The following is an 18,537-nucleotide window of genomic DNA, read 5'->3' on the forward strand; positions in this document are numbered from 1 at the left end:
GGAAAAGTATAAATTAAAACAATGTATACAAAATGTTTAGCGGTTTCAACCTTAGCATGAGTAACTTTTTCATTAATTTATTAGTCGAGTTCCTTTAATGAATTAAATATAAACTATATATATTAATTAAAAAAGTTACGGCCTCATGAATATCAATAGTTCCCTTGGTAAAATAGGACTCACTAAAATGTAGCTAGAATTTTTCAACTGTTTTCTACTTTACATGATGAAATGATAATTAATCACACTGTTTTTTTAGTATAGTTTTTAATTAAAATATTTACAAAAATGTTTTAATGACATAAAACTATTATTGCAACACCATCGTCAAAAGTACTGCCATGAATTTTAAACCAAAAACACACAAGAGGATTTCCTTCAAGTTGTACATTCTCACTCTTCTATTATCTAATAACTTTACATTTTTGATTCCTTCACAAAAAAAATGTCTTCCCTTCACGTTAACATCATAAATAAATTAAAACATTGACAGTATCCATATTTCCTGAATGTTCCTCGGTACCTGAATGACCCGTGTATAGATAGCTTCATTTAGACCGTCCCCACTATGGCTCATTTTGCTTGTTCCCAGAGTCCTGAATAAATCAAAGCTTATTCATTGAATGATTTAAGGATTCAGCAACACTCCTGATTACAATTGTTGATTTTTCTACTTCCTAAGAACAAATTCATAAAACACAGTGAAATAAAATCATGAAATATGATAATAAAATCTCATCACAGACACTGAAATGTTAGAGTTTGGATCAGTTCATCAATATGGCTGCTAATCCAAATTGATCCCTCAGTGAAGCTCTATTGGTGGTCCACTCTTCTCTCATCACCTGTTAGGTTAAAAGGTGTGTGTGTGTGTGTGTGTGTGTGTGTGTGTGTGTGTGTGTGTGTGTGTGTGTGTGTGTGTGTGTGTGTGTAGGTGGCCTTTAAGAGATACCTGACACAGAAGTCCTGAGAAATATGATGCTACAAACTGCACTTTGACATTCCCTTTTGAAAGCCCTTCTTGGAGACATTATTTCCAAATGATTAGAATTAACTCTTTATAACAGAATTTGTACTTTAGGCAGCAAAGAGAAAACTTATTCATCAATAGACACACCTCTTTAAGGCATAACATTTAGCCTGGACTCAGATGCCACAGATCTGATGGTCCATTGGTTTTGTTCTAAATGCTCAAAAATCAACTTCAGAACTTCATTAAAAGCTACATCATCCCCCATTCCTGTCCATTCTTGTGTTACTGTTCCTGATAATCCTTTGGGTCCTCAAGGACTTCACTTTTTCCCTTCTTGTGCTTTAGCTTCAACCTCTCTGTCTTTATCTTCCCTTTCCCTCAATCTCAGGTAGATCTCATGTGCATGCTCTCCTTTCTTCTCTGGTCGCTCTCCTCTCGTTCTACATTTTGATCCCTGCGTACAGCTCATCGATCTGGGATCTGAAGTATTGTCGCAGTTCGTTCCTCTTTGCCTTCAGTGTTGGAGTGAGCAGGCCGTTCTCGATTGAGAACTGCTCGTTGTGGATGCAGATGGCCTTCACCTATAGGAGACATGATAAGAGGATGTTAATACAGCATCTTATAAGAAGACTAAAGAGCTACCTAGTGGTGGAAAGGGAGTTCAAATCTTAGCTGAGTTATCGGTACGTGTTATACCTGCTCAAAGGACTTGAGGCCTCCTTCCTTTCCGAGTCGCACCAAGTCCTCCAAGATCGCCGTCTTGACTTCCTGTAGCAAAACAAAACAGAGATAGTAAAATGATGACACAGCGTTTTATAATTAACAATGGGAAAATTCAACAGTCAATTCAGACGCCCCTTAAGTGGTTAGTTAGACAAATTTGTGAAGTTGACTGACATACAAAAAATATAAGTTTTAATAAAGATATTCAATTGTTTAATTTATTAAAGTTGTCCATCTACCACATAACCTTTTCTTAAAATCCTTAGCTACAGCAGAGCTTACTCATATGAGTTAACTGAGAAACAAAAGAGAAGTATTACCGCTCTGTCACAAAGTTCCTGGTAGCTGCCCTCCAGTTTTAGGGTCCTCTTGGTCCAGCCAGAGAGGAAGTCAGGGTCAGGAACCACCACTGCTACCAGGCAAGCCTGGAGACAAAAACAGCACATACAAGACACTGTTAGTACAATAGTGATATTTAAACTTATTTAACAACTGTGTTATGGAGACTTTGTCAGAAGAAGCCAAAAGTAACTAGGTGTTCCTGCTGTTTTTGTAAATGGTTCTCATACAGAAAACAAGTCTACACGAGTTCCTCCACCCACCTGCAGACTGTCACCATGCACAAAGACCTGTGCCACTGCATCACTCCTCGTGTAGATGTTCTCGACCTTTTCAGGAGCGATGTACTCCCCCTGTGCAAGCTTGAAGATGTGCTTCTTCCTGTCCACGATCTTCAGTGTGCCGTTCTGTTCTCACACAAAAACACAAGATGGCTTTTTAACTGAGTACTTACCAAGCATTAACAGGTTTACATGAATACAGACATGCATTAAAAGTGTCAAATGTAAGTTAAAAAATGAGCAAAGTGAGGATGCACACAAACATTGTTAAGTTAACCTACAGGAAGCCATTTTCCAATATCTCCGGTGTGAAGCCAACCATCTTCATCGATGGTCTCCTCCGTCTTCTCGGGGTCCTTAAGATAGCCCTTGAACACGTTAGGACCCTTCACACACACCTGGAAACAAAACACACGCATATTTATGAGTGATTTACCTTGAGAAAAGAGTATCTGTAATCATATCGGGTTGTGTGTGTTATTCACCTCTCCTTCCCCGTTCGATGCCAGGTAGTTCATCTCAGCCACATCCACCAGTTTAATGGAGTTACAGGGCAGAGGAGCGCCAACGTGACCTGTCGGTAAGAAGTCATGTTCAATTGTTGTAAAGCTACGGGAGTGCAACATGCCTCAAGTGATTCAGAAAAGCAAGAAGGAAGTTGAATGCAGTGAAGGTTAGCGTTGTTGTTCTTGTATATAGACAGGTTCATACTGTATATAGCCTGGGCAGTGACACAAACACTGGTGTAGTGTGATCCCATTATCTTGGTGTCATTGAGAAGTGTTGAGTATCATTGTTGTTATTTCTTACCTGCAGTACTGTCTCCGGGCAGGGTGATGGTACATCCAGCAGTACACTCTGTTTGTCCATAGCCTTCATAGAACTGAGAATAAAACAAAACAATGATTATCGTAATTATTGTCAGCGCGATCATGACACCAGGGGGTTATGCAACTTAAGACCGACCGTGAAACAGAGCAGCCGAGATACAGAAACGTCATGATTGCAGATTTGACAGCAACATTTCTACACAATAACAACACTAGAATTTAAAGTAATTTCATGCAGAACTCAAAACAGGTCATAAAAAGGACTGGATAACGTGTGAAACATTATTCTTAATTAAAGTTGAGTGTAGGAGTTACCTGACAGCCAACGGCAGCCCTGAGGAAGGTGAGGACAGCAGGAGAGATGGGAGCAGCTCCTGTTAACATGAGACGCACACGGCCTCCGAGACTGGCCTGTAGAGGGCAGCACACTCACAGTTAACTCATTCAACTCCAATGCATAGAACAGAATGCAAGAACGATGATTAAACACATGGCTTATAAAGAGTAGATGCTCTGCGTACCTGGACTTTTCTGAATATGAGTTGATCCCAGATACTGTCTCTCCTCACGATACCTTTCATTATCTCTGCCGCCTTCCTTCTGTAAGCAAATTCCAGCAGCCAACGCTTCAGGGTGGTGTTGGCCTGCCCAAAGATCTGCAGAAGACACACACGAAGGCCCACCATGATTATTAGGACGAGTGTCGCTGTTATCTCTAATTTTTATCAGGGCCGCATAATATGGGAAAAAATGGCATTGCAGTATCTTTTTTTTTTTTGGCTCATTGAATATTTCCTCATGACATTGCATGCAAGCAGTGACACTTTTAAAATATGTTAATGCAGAAGACATTCAGATGCACACTGCCCACCTACCTTATCATACATCCTGTTGAGGAGTCGGGGAACCACAGGGAACACGGTAGGTTTCAGTGTGTTCAGGTCATCTGACAGCAAACGGATATCGCCCTGGAAAAAGCCAATACTGGCTCCTTGCACTATCATGACTCCCTGACAGCATCAAGAGAAAGAAACAGACGAGGACAACTAACAGGTCAACATCAGTATGCAATCAAAGACATTAACACAGAGGCTATTTTCAGAATATTGCTCTGTCTTCTACAAAGGGGCACTGAGGGCACTAGTGGAAGACACAATACCTGTACTACTCTCTCAAACATATGAGCCAAGGGCAGGAAGGAAATATGGACATCACTGGGATGCAATGGACAGCGAACCTATAATACACACATACACAGGCATACAAGCACACAGACAAACGGACACACAGGTATACAAACACACAGGTATACAGACACATGGGAAAGTGGACACAACACAGACAAACACAGAAACAAGGGAGAGCTTTTAGTTTCAATGTTTGTACCTCCACCACCCTCTCAAACATGTGGGCCAGAGGCAGAAAGGACAGCATGACATCATCTGTGGTGGTCTGAGCACAAGACTGGAGGCAAAGAGGTCATATTAGAGTTTATAGCAGCCCTTTAACTTTAAAACAAATACAGATTAAGCTTTATCTTTCATTGTTACATCCTTCCAACATTATGTGTACCCTCATTTAGGGTTTCACTATTCAGGTTTCTATTTTGCTCCACTTCTTTCTAATTCTGTTGAAGACACTATAGCTGTATTCAGACTGCTGCTTCAAGGCATGATATTTATGTCCCTGTGACACTGAATATGATGTGTCATGTTTTTATCCGGTCCCTTTGTTTAGCTACTTCTGGTAAAGTGTCAGGTGCTACATATAAATTGCTCTTTTACCTCTTCTTGTTAACGCTTAAACTGTGTATTTTTTCTAATAAAATGTGATGCGGGGTCTCCACTTCACCCCACCGATCTTTTATAACCACACTCGACCATTTGCTTGTGAGTTTTAGTTGTCGCTATCTTGGTTATCCGTCACCGTCTGATCTATAAACACAAGTGAGGGAGGAGGCAGAACTACTTTCCCACCATCAGTGCCTCACCTCTGTCACTTTCATGAAGGCCGAGCAGTTGGACACTATATTCCCATGAGTCAACATCGCCCCCTTTGGGTTTCCTGAAGGTAAATAAAAAATAAAAAAAAATAAAAAACTTTAGATTAGAATTCAACAGCACTTTGTTAATATATTGTAGAAATTATGTTGTGGCTGCAATTCTGGAAGTGTGTGTGTGTGTGTGTGTCACCTGTTGTTCCGCTGGTAAAGCAGATGACAGCCATGTCCTCTGGTCTTGGAGGCTGACGGTATGACAATAACAATGATTAAAACAAAGCCAAACATCAACACAGCACCATTGTCATTTTAAGCATGGGCTGCTAAGAGGTTATTTGACAGGCCAGTGTTAACTCACCACTGGTTGGCGATGGTTTTCCTTCCCGATAGCCTGTGCAACAAAAAAATCATATTGTCTTGGTGAAATAAAGTAAGAAATAAATAAAGTGAAAAAGCAAATAAAGTATACTTAAAAATAACACTAAGATTTTCTAAAAGTGCTCGATAAATAAAGTGATTATGATTCTAGAAGGAAGACTGAGATGAACAGTGGTGTACTGACCTCCATCTCCTGCATGCTGAGGATGTGGATCCCAGACTGCTGCCCCCTGCTGACCAGGTCCGCACTGGGCGTCTCCATCACTACAATGGTTTTCACAGAGTGTTCCCTGTCCTTCACACAGTCCAGTACCAGGTTCACTTTATCCACCACGTCACACACAACAGTGGAGATGGAAGCTGCGGGAAAAACATACAAACACATGTTGTTACCCCCCTCCTGCTAGCAGGGTGTGGTGTTGTCGTGCCCTTCTCTCTCTGTGTGTGTTTTGTTTCCCTGCAGGTTCGCTGGTGGGCGGTGTTTCGCCACACCTGGGACTTCCTGGCCAGTCTCCCAGGTGTAGGCTACCTAATGCTGCATTCATGTGCTCCTCGTATGGTCCCAGTTTCAGAGTTGGGAAGTCGTTCTTCCGACTTCAGTGTGTTCATGTGATTTCAGTTTGGAAAGTCGGAATGTTGTAACAACAGCAAAAAAACAGCGTGGATGCAATGAAGAAGATGTGTGTAACGTCTCTGTTATAGGCTTTATTTGAGCAAAAAGTTGATGTGCAACACGAGAATTTATAGAAAGTATCCTAACATTAGCAAAAACATATTTTCTCTTAGCCTCGCATCATCCCCAGCTCCTCGTTGCACCATGTTTTGTTGTAGTTTGCTTATGTACCACTTGGCGCACACACACTCACAGCTCACTCTCTGTGTAAATGATTATGACTTTTGGTATTTATTGTCATGAACTTTTATACTGTTCAGTCAACCTGTATGTTTCCCTTGTTATTGCCAGGCCCTAAGAGTCGGGTCATGACAATGTAGACGAATCAGGTCACCTACAGATCTTGAGCCAAAACAAACAACAACCAACCAAACAAACTGTTAGTAAATTGTGTACTAATGCTGCACTTTATTTACCTTTGTCTATAATGTAGGTGATGGCTTCTGTCCCCAGTGTGTCATACAGAGGGACCGACACCAGAGAATAGGTGTAACAAGCCAGCTCGCTGATGGTCCACTACACAGAAACACACAGACATTCAATCATTCAAGGAGAATCTTGTTAATGTCAGTACTTAGGTCATATATATATCAATATATCTACCTGAGTTTCTACATACAAACAGCTATTCAATTAAGTAACCAAAGAAAAACAAATATTGTGGGGGTAAAGTATTTAAAGTCTTACTTTTACACTCTATAATTGCTAACTTTTTAGACTACAGTTAACCGACTGAGTTATGGGTTAAATGTTTTTAAATGGCTTGAATGTGACTTATTGAATGTTCTGTGATGTCCACAGATAGCGGACAAGTTTGTACCTCAGGTCTGTTCTGAGAGAAGATGCCAACATTGGAGTCGGTGGTCTTGGAGTGTCCTTTGTGAAGAAATGCTGAACCCAGATTCTCTGTTCGCTCCCTTACCTACACACACACACACACACACACACACACACACACACACACACACACACACACACACACACACACACACACACACACACACACACACACACACACACACACACACACACACACACACACACACACACAACAAATGAGGAATATAACGATTTCTTTGATTTATACACTGCACAAATACCAAACAATCACAATAACAATATGTTAACACTTAAATGGCATTAAATGATTTAAAGGTCACATATTATAAAAAATACACTTCACCATGTTTTTCGAACACTAATATGTGTCCCTAGTCTGTCTATAAACCCCCCAATTATGAGAAAAGCCCATCCGCTCCACTTTTCAGAAAATGTGTGCTCCAACAGGCCCTTTGGAGATTTTCCCTTCATGACATCACAAAGGGCAGTAACCCCTCCCCCAGGTGGGTGACACTCCCACAGCTAGGTGTTTGTTCTGCCCTATGAGTCTGCCTTCTCACCGTAAACAATAGGGCATGGAACGAGAAAGTCCAAACCACCCAGTGTTTATAAGTCGGCCATGTTTGTCTCTAAAGCCTGGAAGACACGTCAGGATGGTTTGTTTTGTTGGTATTATTATCATTAAGTGTCGACTTTTGGTCTTTAGTCTCTGTGTATTAATAATGGTGTCTTTTAAGCCTGTTTTGGGCTGGGCATATTTGTTTATGTTAACATGATGTGTGCACCATGTCAGGTTATTGGACTTCAACTGGTCTAAGAGAAAAGTCGAATTCAGTCTCTCATCTACGTTTTGATTTCAGGATCTAGAAAAGACTGTGACAGAAACATAAGGTTGTTGTTGTTTGGTTGTTTCAGAGAGTGGGTAGTCCCGTTAGCCGTGTTCTGCAAATACTGATGCACATGCAATATGCATTAATATCATATATACAGTATATATGACTCTTCAGGTGATTAAAGTGGAAGAAAAATCCTGCAGAAATAAACACTCTTCCAGCATTGGCCTATACTGCCTACACTTCAAACAAACCTGCACAAGGAGGAAAATGAACTTAAAATAAATGACGATGAGCCAAAAGAAAGGAGTCGACAACATTTCAGAAACAAAGAGGAAACTGCTTTGGACTTTGGCTTGTTTTCTCCTGGACAGTTAAGGGGCTAACTGTCAGCTATAAATGTGTTGTATAAATGAGATAGATTGTGTTTGCTGATTAGCCCTGGAAGCAGAATCATGTTAGGCTTCCTGTAGCAGACATTGTTACCTGGTGGGAAATTACACTACTTGCCCGCCAGTGTCACCATCGTCCCTCAAGAGAGTAAACTCTTCTTTGTAACATGCTGTACATGTGACTAACGAGACCCAAAACCAGACTCCTCAACATGTTTAAGAGTATTCACATATCACAAAATCTAATTGTAATTTATAAACATTCTCAAAAAGTTGTTTTTGCACATCAACTGATTTTTTCCTGAAAGTTACCTGTTCCTGCAAGAAGTGTAAAAACTGCACAGTGAATAAGATTTTCCCCCAGTCTAAATGTGGCTCTTCATTTAGGCTTTATGCTCTTTATGCATGTTTAATGTGGCTTCATTTGTGCAGCATAAGGAACTATGAACTATTTTAGTTTCTAGAACCCCGTTTAGAGGAACCTTTTTAGCTCCTGCTTCAGAGAAGTGACCATGGCCGTGCGAATGCAGATAGAAAAAGTGTCCATGGTGTGTAGTTCCCAGGGAACTCCCTAGTGGATAGTTCCTCTTCAAAAAGTCCCCAGAACTGTTTGGTCCGAAAACACATATTAACCTTCTTCTGAGGCATCATGAAGCAATTCTCTAATGTAGAGTCTTACCTGGCTGTAGGACATCCACTCATAGGGCTTCTTTGGTTTCCTGGAGCCCAAACAGGGGCCGTTATCTTAGGACAAAGAGGAAGCAAAATGAGGCCAGATGAAGACGAAGGAAATACATTTATCACAAACACTTTAAAGTACACAGAGTGATATCACAACACACTCCCTTATAACATAAACATACCAAACCTACCTATGCTTTTTTTGGCACAAATGTGTAAAACTACATTGTGTATGTTGGCTGGAAAGATGATCTGATGTAACAAGTGCAAACTGACAAAAGTCTAATGTTTATACTGTTAGGAAATAGGGACGCCAGTAGCCTAGTGGCTCTGCCGTGCGCCCCATGTACAGAAGCTAATGTCCTCGTCACAGCGACCGTAGGTTCAAATCTGACCTCGGCCCTTTACTGCATGTCACCCCAACTCTCTCTCCCCCCAAAATTTCCTGTCCCTCTTCAGCTTTCATGTCCAATAAAGGCAAAAATGACCCCAAAAAGTGATATTGTTAGGAAAAAAAAAACAGGCTCAGAAGACATTGGTCTGCTCGTCTCTTTTATTCTCCCTTTAAACACTAATGACAAAGATGCAGAATATTCTCACGACTTCAAAACAAAATGATGATTTCCATTGTTTAGCCCCACACTTACATTTGTATTGGAATAAATGCAAAGAGCTTCAAAGCAAAAAGCATGAAGCTCAATGACAGCTAGTAAAGCGTAATGTATTTGGTCGAAAGCATTAGTAACTTACTTGATACTCGGGCCCCTCTGAGGAAAAACTCATACATGGTTCTGGCATCATCGTGGTAATGTGTCAAGAGAGAGTCTCCATTCATCAGAACCGACCGGCGTGCAAACTCTCCATCCTGATACAAAGACAAAAAAAACGTAGAATATGTGAGTTACCACTGATCCAAAAGTAATACCGGCAACATTTTCAGCATCTCTAGTACCTTATTAACACACAGTTACAGTTTGTTTGGTTCAGGGACTTGATAAAAAACAAGAAATCAAACATGAATTCAACTTAAAACTCAGATAGATATGCATCACCTGGACGTTGCAATTTATTCCACATGTGTAGTTTCTGCTGTTCTCTAAATCAAGCTATAAATGAACACATGAAAGTTTTCCTTGACTGGAGGCCACACAGCTTTTTAATTAGAGTCATATATGATCATGTTGTGTTCTTCAAGTCAGTTTTCATTGTGTTCCATCATTTCATACGGCCGCTATCTTGGCCAGGTCTCTCCTGTATAAGAGATGTTTAATCTCAAAGGGACTGCCTGATCAAATGAATGTAAAATAAATGATTACAAACTGGACCCTGTCTGAATCAACAGAACTCTCCTGTTTTAATCCTGTTTACTTAATAATCATTTAAAGACCACTATGACATTATATGAGGGCATCACTTTTGTGTTATAAAACAAGCTGACAGACAGACTTTGCTCTGGAACTTACTGGAATCTCGACTGACTGCATGTTAAGGTCACAGATTGGTGGGAGGGGCTTGGGTCGTGTGGCCAGGTAGTAGGTTGTTGCAGCTGCCACTGCCCCCATGCTGACTAACATGGGGGCGGAGACACTGCTGATGTACTGGCTGACATCCTCCAGGTCTGGCAACCTCAGCCTCTGCAGGAACTCCTGGCTCAGCATATTGCTCCTGATGAGGTCAAAGGGCGAGTGTGTGTTTGTGGAGAGCACACTGGTTCGCTCGTGAGGATGGAGTGGTAACTTTGTGCTGGAATGGTGCCGGTAGGGTGTTTCTGACAATGGTGGCAGCAGTGTTAGCGTGTGTTAAAGGATGGAGTGTGTGGACGGAGGCTGGCCAGGAGGGGACCTAAAGAGAGATAACACATGTCATTTATTTAAATCATTTTTAAGTATTCAGCCACTGCAATATAAATGTTTATATTCAATCAAACACTGCCCTGTAACTGTTTATTTAGAATTTACTGAACTACAATTTTTATTTATGTCTACCACATTGTAGCTACTTTCCACTCTGTTCATAACTACAGATATATTTGAATATATATGACCTCTACTCTGTTTTTATTGACATTTTGAACAGCGTCCCAACTCCCAAGGAATTGAGATTTCACTAGATTTACGTTAGTTTATTTTAGCAGCCAAATGCTTTATTTGATCATTTGCACTGAACACAGAAAGCAGCTTAGGCTAAAGCTTTTTTTAATCTGCAGGTGATGCTTTATGCTATACAAGGGGATCCATTAGACTCGACTAGATACATCTGTCAGCTATGTTATGATGAAATGCCTGTGTTTGTGACAGATTTAGCTGCAAGCCCTATTACGCCTATCAATAGATTTCACTCAGAAGAACAAATGTAAACCTCGTATATCTGTACACACTCTGATGACAATTAATTTTCTCCTGAGACACACTTTCTAAATACATGGATCCCCTGCTGTTATCTAATACATATACATTAGATAGAGACAGTTATCAATTTATTCTCAAAAGGACATGAAAGGTTTCCCTCATTTCAAATAACTTTGAGGTTACGAGCTCATTTAAAACAAGCTAAACAACAAGAACAAACACTTCAAAAAGCAACTGAGATCACTTAAAACACAAATTGGCTCGCCATCCTTAACTCTGCAAGAGAAGGAAGAACTCGATCTCTAGGGTGCTGAAAGGCGTTCCACGAGTTTAAGTCATCAAAAGAAAATGCATGAGTAAAAATAAAAACACACTCATCTCCTCTAATAAGGCTCTATTGCGTTGAAGAATGAGTTTTACCACTTGTAAAATGATGAGCAAAAGAAAATGAAATGCTGAAATATGTAGAATTAAAAAAAACTAAACAGTAGAAAACTTGAGAGGAGGTAGGACCCAACCTCTCATTATGAGATGCTTGTTTACAAAACAAAAAACGGCTTCAATGATCTTTATTCTAAGTAAGTAATTTTTTCATGCACAATACGAGCAATTGTTTTTTTTATTAAACCAAAATTAGAGGTTGTAGTTTCATGTCATTAAATTCTGTCACCTCGGGCGCCCGATAGCCTAGTGGATATGTTGCGTGTCTCATGTATGTTTGCTATAGTTCTCATCCCAGCAGCCGTGGGTTCAAATCCAACCTCAAACGTTTGCTGCATGTCACCCCCCTCCCCCACACACTCTCTCCTCCCAACATGTCCTGCCTCTGTCTCTCTGCCTCTCTGATAAAGAAAAAAAGCACAACTGAATAAAACAAAAATAAATGCATTCTCCCACCGTGATGTAAAGAGAGAATCTAGGCTGCTTTACATTGAGCACTTCACATGTGTTTGCAGGTGCAGATAGCCACAACAACCTGTTATCTGTTGGTGCAATGCAATAGACCCCCTGGGTGACACAATGTATAATTAATGATTGATATAGTTAATGGCTTTTTTTCATTTCTAAGTGCCCTTCATAAAAATGATGTACACCTAGGAATTTCAGAGTATCAGTATACTTCAGTAAGACATAAGGCTTTTAAATTTCTTGAGTCTGTCGCTCACTCAAGGTCAACTACGATGACCTCATTTTGCACTGCTGATATGGCAGTAGAATAATAACAGGCTATCTTGTTCGGCTGTGACTCATTTCATGGTGTAATTACACTGTATATTTGAATCATTGTCTCTGTACGGGTTAGTATGGCAGGTTCCCATGGTGTCTGTGTCTACCTAAGGAGTTGTAAGAACACACACACACACACACACACACACACACACACACACACACACACACACACACACACACACACACACACACACACACACACACACACACTACTCAGGCTGTTTAACAGTAAACAGATTAGAAATACTCAGTGGGGGAGAGAACAGGAACAAGTCCACCTCCAATTGAAGCCTGAAGATAACAAAGAAGATCTTAGGCCCAGATTTGATGTTAACAATACAAACTGTGGAACAACACTAATTACATCAGGGACAGCTATGCTGATGCCTCTGGTTAGACACAATGAGTCAAAGGTCAAATCAATCAGCCAATCATGAACAAACAGGTCAAAGGGAAACATTCTATCCACTGATTAGAAATATTTCAAAGTAAAAAGGATGAAGGGACCTCTAAGAATCTCATTAACACTCTTGTTAAAATGTTCATGTGAGAAATGATATTCCAACATAAAGAGAGGTCGCTGACTTGTGGTTAGGGCCGCTTGATTATGGAAAAAGTTCATTATTGATACTGAGATCACGATTATTAAAACATGATTACTCATTGGTTTTACAACATCTGCATAACATGCATGTATCAAACTTTGGCTTGATGCTGGCTGGGAACTGAAGTACATCACGTGAGCTGTTACTAACAGCATAGTAACGGTCGGGTTAGTATACAGTATATATTTTGAGTATGCAGTAGGCAGTGTGTAGTGTGTGGTTTCAGACACAGCCTCATTGGTTGCTGAAGGAGTGTTTTGATACCAAACAATGTTGGACACCTTTTTTAAAATTATATCTCAACTTAACTTTCAATCATAAAAAAGCAAAGAGGCCGTTGAGGCAGGCTCAAAGCTCCTGTGAGGAACCTTCGGGTTGTGTTGATGTTGGCGTCCCCTCTGGACAAAGCCATTGCTATTAACGCTTTGATGAACTAGCCTGACTCCTGTACTTGTGTTAAGTTTCCGCCTATCTTTTAACATTCAAATGTATCATTCATCAAAGGAAGACTAGGCACCTTTAATGTCCAGTAGATGTCGCCCTTCAGCACCAGCATTAAACCAAAACAGACTGCTGTTTGGCCACACCTCCGCTATTCTGAAGCCTCCGCTCTCCTCCAGCGACACACCTCCAACCCCCTCTCCACTCACATGACGGAGTTATGAATTAGAAGGCCCTATAATTAAGCATTAAGCGCAAGTGGCTGACAAAAATTGTTCTTCGCTTGAGCTGCAATTACCTGTGTGGCCTGCAATGTTGTGTTAGCAGGCTAATGTTAGCACACTTTAACTCATAGCTTCATATTGCACATATATTGACACTGAATGACCGTGATCTAAAGACAGTTACACAACATCAAAATAAGCAGTGAGTAGGCTATTCTTCTTTTCTCTAGTCCTTGACTAAAACAGCTTTATTCCATGGAAACTTGATGGAAACACAGCTCCAACAACACTTCAGCTGGCAGGACTCACACTTCTCACTCATTGTAGACAGTCACGACTCAGAGAGACATTTACAGAGGAGATACTTGATTTCTGATGTATTTATGTATAAAATGTTGCACATTCTTCCATTAAGAATCTTTGCTGTAGAAAATGTAACAACAAACGGCTGTTTCCGCAGCATGCTGCCAATACTTCATGACACCAGCCGTTTCAGGTATTAAAAACAACTCAACAGAAATAATTAACCTCGCAGCCGATGGTCTTGTTTGCTCTTGTGGGCCATAAAGAGGCTTTGATATTAATTTAAGTCTGTTTCAAAACCAGCAAAAAACTCCCCAGGGTAGCTTAAAGTGAAGCTATCTGTTTTTTTTAACGTTCTTATAAAAGTAAATATCCTGCCTTAAGTTCTTTAGAGGTTGACTCTCCCCCAAAAATCTAATTTTTGTTTCTTATTAACTTTTCTGAGGCAACAAATGAAAAACACGCTACGTCACGTGGAACCAATGACCATATTAATGAACATTCATGACATCTTTGACCTTCACAAATAAGCCTACACCAGTGTATGGACAAAGGTTTGAAGGCAATGTGAGGCTATTAGCATCTCATTCTGGGGGAACTCAGAATAATCTATCTTCAGTCTGTGAGATATTCCTTTCGATTGGGTGATATTGCAACAAAACCCTTCTTCAATCTCAGGGAGCATGAAAGTACAACTGCGAGTTTATTATTAACATTCTTCAGAAGTTACTGCCAACCTCAAAGCCAGAGAAACAAGATTACCGGGTTTGCTCCACCTCCAGTAAACCCAATGCAGAGCCAATTCTGTATGCCAGTGAACTTATCTAATCCTTTTGAATTTCTTCAACACTCACCTGTAACAAGCAGCAGACAGGTGAGACACTTCTTGCTTTTCTTTTTCAGCTATTCATCTGACGAACGTGACCCTGGGGGGGGGGGAGGGTGTGTTGATACGTCTGCTGCTACAGCAACCCACGACGCTCTGCTTCAACACAATGCATACACTGATGCACTACTGGCACAAAAGACACTCACAAACACTGATACAAGGTGATATGTAACCTATGGTCAATCTACCAATCAAAGGTCAGACTGGACTCAGGGAGGGCTCTGATTGGCTTGATTTTGCAAGACGCTCGAACAGACTCAAAGACTGGCTGCAAACAATCAATGAACTTATCCATAAACACGAGCAGAGACAAACCAAAGTGACTTCACTGTCACAACAGACGGTCAAATATGAAGCGGTTATAGTAGAATTAACTCATCACAAAACTACGCTTCCTCATCATGCACTGTTTGACTTACACATCTGCAGAATCTATCTTACTCATCAAGGAAAAAAAAAAAACATGTGACTTTTCAGAGTGCAATCATCATCTCAGTCCCTTCACCTTTCCCCTGATTACCTAAGACCCCTGTGTGGTCGGCTGAGATGATTGGACACTGTAAGATAAAACGCTGATCAAAGATAAAGCGGCAGAATAGAGGAGATGCATTCCTGTTAACGGGACAATTATCTGTGAAGCAACTAAACCGATAACTAACCACTTGTGTATTATTTCTTCAAATATATTTTGCTCTGTTTTTTTTTTTTTGCATGATCTATTATATATCTTTCTTTGGGACATATTTCTAACTTTTAGTTGTCTCTTTCTGTAAAGCCAATGCGGAAGTGCAAAATCCTGCAGTTGGTCCAGTGTCCACTTGAGGCTGGCTCGAGGAACACCGGAAGTCACAAACACCCCATTCATAAAATCTGTTTTTACATCATAAATTAACATTTTTACAGCCTTGTACAGAGAAATAAATATGTCTCATTAGTTATGGTCCCCACACTGTACGCATCAGTTTCGATTTGATGAACTATACGTGCTATCCATAGTTAGGTAAGTAGTTGGACAAAAATTTGGCCTTAACAGTTTTTAGAAATCCTTGAGTAGTGGGCTTAAAACGTGTTCACATTTCAAAGTATGTCCCACAAAAGGTCCATAAGTCTAAATGTTATTATAAATTTTTTCCCCCGACATATAGGTTGATAATATTACCATTTAAAAAGACTGTTATCTGATAATAACAGAGGCCTGAACAAAGCTGACTGTTCATACATTTAACTCATTTTTTATGCTTAAATTGTCCGTCAAATGTAAATGGTCCTTTCTTTTCAGTAAAGTTTGTTCAAACAGTGAATGAAGAAAGTTTCATGTTGGATTTAAGCGTCTTCTTTAACAGAGACAATAGATTCAGTTAGTCAGTATTACACTCTGAGCTCTGGTGTTACTGTACTGGATAAAACAATCTATGAAAACATGTTTTGTGCGTGGTACGAGCTTTTGAAGTCTGAATTGCCTTTCATATGCAAACATGTTTCTTTACCTCTGAGTTTACATGTATTAAAATGTAGCCATCATTAAAGTAATCTTGACCATGCATGATATATAATTCTTTAAATCAACAACAGCTTCTTTCATTTTGTCTTACATTATTCACAATTGAGGAATTGCATAATGAATGCACAACTGTTTTTTAGGCATGCTAAAAGATGCTAAAGTTCCCATTATTGTGCCGTTTAATATTGATCTGTGATGTAGTTCTTCGTAAATTAACTGTATAATTAACTGTATATTATTGTGATAAAATGTAGACAAGCCAGGCTGTCTTCTATATCTTATACACAATGGTTCCAACATGAAATCACATGAAGTTACATTTCTTTGACTCAGGATCACTTGAATAAATTATGCTCAGGAAGTGTTTCATGTAGAAAGCAAGGGCAAGATCTTGACGTTGTGGGCTACTTCCTCACAAGCACGTTGATCCGGGGTCTGCTCCGCCCACCATGTCAGAGCACACGCGTGCATAACGACCTATGATAACGACCGCTGTCCAAGAGAGGGGGGGGGGGGGGGGGGGTGAGAGGGGGGGGGGGGGGGGATGCATACCAAGAAACCAATAAAAGGACTGTGGGTTCATGGAAGTCAGCCAATCAGGTACAAGTCACCTTTCACCTCAAAACCTGCAACCTGCCTTAAGATCACCTTCAGTGTTTTTTATAGATTATCATGTCGACCACAGTTCTGCTGCACACAATGATTTCACCACAGACATACAGACACACACATCAACAACACAAAATTAACTTTTACAGTCATTTTCAATTAAATAATGCCCCCCCCCCCCCCCCCCCCCCCCCCCCCCCCCCCCTACGGGACACCAATCTCCCAAGAAGCAGATTCAGACATGACACCAGCCAGGAGATTGAAACTGTATGCAAATGTCCTCGTTAATCTACAGGTTAGACTTCGACCTCTTACGACCCTCAAGCGGAGCAAGGTGACTTGGAAAACAATATTCATTTCTAAGTCTATTCATTTTTACTGTAGTACAGTCTTACATCACTACAAAGCAGCGTTAATTACAGATTCATTACAAAGTGCTCAAACAACTCTCACTGATGAATTCAAATTCAGCTGGAGTGTGAGCAGGCATTTAATGTTGCCATAGTGATTACTGTAAAGGGTGAATGTTAACAGAGTTCAAAGGTCAAACCCGTGAGAAACATTTTGCGGTTTTTGTGCAGTAACGCGTTTATGCTTCAAGTCATGAACCATGAAAACATGAAGCTGTCAGATAGTTGAATGGAGTTCAGTGTGTGAGCTCTCTTTAAACAAGCTGTGTGACTGTATCACTGCTGAATGTTCTGTTATAAAGCGTGAGGTCTTTAAACTACCAAACACTGTTATTTGCTGCATTTTGAGTAAACAAAGCGTTAGGAACATCTTGAAGTAAGTACTCACACACCACCTGTTCAGAAGAGCTCACCGGCTTCTCACTTCGGACCACGCGCACTAAATACTGTTACACACACACACAAAAAAAAATCCACTTCCGGATACAAGTTTCAAAATAAAAGCATTGATTTGAATTAACAAAGCTTTTCTTCGTAATAATCGACACTTTAGCGTATTCATAAAAACAGTAAAGGAGTTAAGAATATTCAGTTAGTTAATTTTTAATACAAGTGTAGTTGTTCTTTTCTTTCATACTAAAACATTTTTAGGATGAGGAGAGTCCTGGTCTGTGTGCAATCCTGAATACTGTTACATTAGATGACCTTCTTATATATTATCTGACTATTCTTATCTTTTCTACTCTAAGTATCTATCATCTATATATATTATCTAACGGTCATGGCTGGAATTACAAATCATAAACAATGAATAAGCTTCTCATCCATAATAACATTACGCTACTCTAATGTAAAGATTTGCAGCGACATCTGCTGGTTGACAAGTAAATGGTTAAATGGACTTGAGCTTGTTTAGGGCTTTTCTAGTCATCAGACTACTCAAAGTGCTTTCACACTTTACACACTGATGGTAGAGGTTGCTCTGTAAAGTGTCCATCAGAAGTAACTAATCTCATTCATACATATTCACACTCC

The 18,537-nt window shown here is 40.1% G+C and overlaps 1 protein-coding gene across 4 annotated transcripts; it reads right to left on the minus strand.

Moving 5' to 3' along the window:
- Positions 1-860: 860 nt before the first annotated feature.
- LOC109984291 (long-chain-fatty-acid--CoA ligase 1) lies at positions 861-17,985 on the minus strand. Of its 4 annotated transcripts, none has more exons than XM_020634385.3 (21): positions 17,891-17,985; positions 10,406-10,784; positions 9,693-9,807; positions 8,941-9,005; positions 7,017-7,118; positions 6,613-6,712; positions 5,708-5,883; positions 5,504-5,536; positions 5,339-5,390; positions 5,137-5,210; positions 4,306-4,383; positions 4,022-4,156; positions 3,668-3,802; positions 3,462-3,557; positions 3,127-3,199; positions 2,802-2,890; positions 2,598-2,714; positions 2,299-2,442; positions 2,017-2,121; positions 1,670-1,741; positions 861-1,554 (listed from the first exon to the last, which is right to left on the minus strand). In XM_020634385.3, the coding sequence occupies exons 2-21, from the start codon at positions 10,598-10,600 to the stop codon at positions 1,414-1,416; spliced, it is 2,097 nt and encodes a 698-aa protein (XP_020490041.2). In that variant the 5' UTR covers positions 10,601-10,784; positions 17,891-17,985; the 3' UTR covers positions 861-1,413. The 4 variants fall into 4 exon arrangements, with proteins under 4 accessions (XP_020490041.2, XP_020490042.2, XP_029133291.2 ...); XM_020634386.3 differs by having other exon boundaries at positions 17,898-17,921; XM_029277458.2 differs by having other exon boundaries at positions 17,895-17,914.
- Positions 17,986-18,537: the final 552 nt, after the last annotated feature.

Source organism: Labrus bergylta, chromosome 9 (assembly GCF_963930695.1).
Source record: "Labrus bergylta chromosome 9, fLabBer1.1, whole genome shotgun sequence".
NCBI classification, from domain to species: Eukaryota; Metazoa; Chordata; class Actinopteri; order Labriformes; family Labridae; genus Labrus; species Labrus bergylta.